At 46.0% G+C, this 2673-nt stretch overlaps 1 protein-coding gene across 1 annotated transcript in view; it reads right to left on the bottom strand.

Moving 5' to 3' along the window:
* The window catches only part of LOC108785536 (urokinase plasminogen activator surface receptor-like), a 17774-nt gene that overhangs the window by 3149 nt on the left and 11952 nt on the right, over positions 1-2673 (bottom strand). Inside the window, exons 5-6 of the mRNA XM_018554624.1 lie at positions 1860-2006; positions 572-682 (exon numbers count right to left, since the gene is read on the bottom strand). Coding sequence (XP_018410126.1) covers positions 572-682; positions 1860-2006 — 258 coding nt within the window. The remainder of the gene's footprint in view (positions 1-571; positions 683-1859; positions 2007-2673) is intronic.

The raw sequence follows: 2673 nt of genomic DNA, 5'->3' as shown, positions 1-2673 counted from the left end.
AGACACCTGCTATTTCTAGAGCCAGACCGAACTCTTCTGTGTCCCTCTCTAATTTGGTGTTACTTGGATAATATTTTAACTGATTCATGGCTCCTGCCAACTGCCCCCACCCCACGGTTAAAGCTTGCCAATTGCCCCACCCCACAACATGGCTAAGCCCTGCCAACTACCCCCACCCCACAACATGGCTAAGGCCTGCCAACTGCCCCCACCCATAACATGGCTAAGGCCGGCCAACTGTCACCACCTCACCATACTGCTAACGCCTGCCACCTGTCCCCACTTCAACACGTGGCTAAGGCCTGCCAACTGCCCCCACCCCATAACATGGCTAAGGCCTGCCAACTGCCCCCACCCATAACATGGATAAGGCCTGCCAACTGTCCCCACTTCACCAGGTGGCTAAGGCCTGCCAATTGCCCCCACCCCACCACATGGCTAAAGCCTGCTATATTCCCCCGTTTCCATTTCCAGTGAGACTACCTCAGTGGCCATTAAGGGTACTCTTATGCTCCAAGCTGGAACTCACAAAGGAACACCCAAATCACATCCTTGTCTTGTCACTTCTTACCCATCAGGTCCACACAGCGCGTCATCTGCCCCCGACACCGCATGGTGCTGGCTTCTTCTGGAGATGATCGACTGTAACACTCCAAACCATTCTCTGCTCCAGAGTCTTCAACTGACAAAGAAAGGGATCATACACTTGTTTTATTGTTTTATATAAGAATAGGTGAGCTTTATATTGAACCTGAACTCCAGAATTAAAGATTTGATATTTTACAGGGGACCTCTATAAAATGTGCCAAAGCACTTCCATGGAAAATGGACCTTGTGCCTTGTATGCAGTGTGAGGTCATTGAAACCACTGCTGCCTCTGACTGCTGGTCTTAGAGATCTGGAGTGACATTTGGTGGTATTACTACTTTGCTTCTGACTGTTATCCTTACTGAAGAGGAAGGTGTACCTGAGGACCAGGAGTGCAAGCATCTCCCTGCTTCTGCTTCATCTATTCCATGGATCTGTGCTTCCTCCACAACTCCTGCTGCTTCTATCACAGTACCCCACCGGATCAATGTATACCAGCCCATCAATGTATACCAGCCCATCAATGTATACCAGCCCATCAATGTATACTAGCCCATCAATGTATACCATCCCATCAATGTACACCATCCCATCAATGTATACCAGCCCATCAATGTATACCATCCCAACAATGCATACCATCCCATCAATGTATACTAGCCCATCAATATATACCATCCCATCAATGTATACCAGCCCATCAATGTATACCAGCCCATCAATGTATACCATCCCATCAATTTATACTAGCCCATCAGGTTCCAAGGATCAGGTGAATATAACATTGTTGTTTTTGACCTAGTCAAAACGAGCACTTAACTCTTGCAGTGCCGGGATAGCCCCACTGTAACAGCTAAGAAAATGTTTCACCGGAGTATTGCTTTAACCCTTCCAGTGCGGGGGTAGCCCCACTGCAAGGGTAAGTTTTTGAAATTCCGTGGTGGTTCTTTAAAAGAAATGTAACAAAGCACTTTCTTTTATCAGCAAGCTGCTCTTTGCCTACTCTTTCCTTACTGAGTAACAATAAACTGCAGCTTATCAATCCATACCAAGTCATTGATTTATATAAGGATCTTGGGAGTGGCCATTTATAACCAAGTACATAAACTTAGCACCCAGGACTTAGTTTTATTAGCATGTGAGGCCTCATTTTTTTATTAGCAGCTCTCAGGTGGAGTCCTGTCAGGCAGCTACTTTGGATTTTATTTGACGCCTTCTCCTTGCTGACAGTTTTCATCTCAAACAAACATATGTCATGTGGATGGTATTACCTGCAAAGTCTCCCGTATTGCACAGGCTGCCGTTGCAGCAGCGGTGGCTGCAGGAATACGACACTGGACTTTTCCCGTTGCTGAAGGCAGCCAGCCCCGGACACGATGAACTGTTGCTACAGCTCTTTATCATGGTGTGATGGATGTCTGCAATAAACAGAGACAAAGCGATAGAAACGCTCTACTGGCACAGCCGGGGCCCATGCATCAACAGAAAACGGCAATATACTGAAAATAAACATTGCAATATAGTATTAAAAAGACACTTCAGACATAAAACAGGAGCGTGCTGCTTATGTGCTCTATAAACAGCCAGCCATCGGCTCTGCAAGTGTCCTGCATGCTACACGACTGCAGGAAAACAGCTGAAGATGATCATTTTTGCCCAGCCTGCTGACCTCACTCTTCCCTACTACAGTTAGGCAACACAGCTTGGTCACATCCCCGCCCCCATGTTGTGATTGGACAAATAAACAGCAGCTCAAGGATGATGTCCTTACTTTGCTGTCTCCACCTGTCTTCATGTTCCTTGTCAGCACATGCAGCAAAGCCTGATTGGCTTACAATGCGGATTTCCACCTTCCCTGACTCCTACTGTACGGGGGAATGCAAAAGACTGACGTTAAGGCAGATTCAATTGATTACATCAGTTGCATTTAAAAAAAGATGATGTTTAGGGGTCTATTTATAAATGTTTTCACACAAGATTCACATGACTTCAACCCAACATTCACACGTTTTCCTAAATGGATTCAAGTGGAACATGTGTGAATGCTGTGTGAAGGTTGTATGAAAACGTAAATTGACGAGAGAG

This window comes from Nanorana parkeri, unplaced genomic scaffold, assembly GCF_000935625.1.
Source record: "Nanorana parkeri isolate BGI_ZX_2015 unplaced genomic scaffold, ASM93562v1 scaffold166, whole genome shotgun sequence".
Lineage (NCBI taxonomy): Eukaryota > Metazoa > Chordata > Amphibia > Anura > Dicroglossidae > Nanorana > Nanorana parkeri.
The sequence above is the reverse complement of the archived record's forward strand: the minus strand, read 5'-3'. Positions and strand labels throughout refer to the sequence as shown.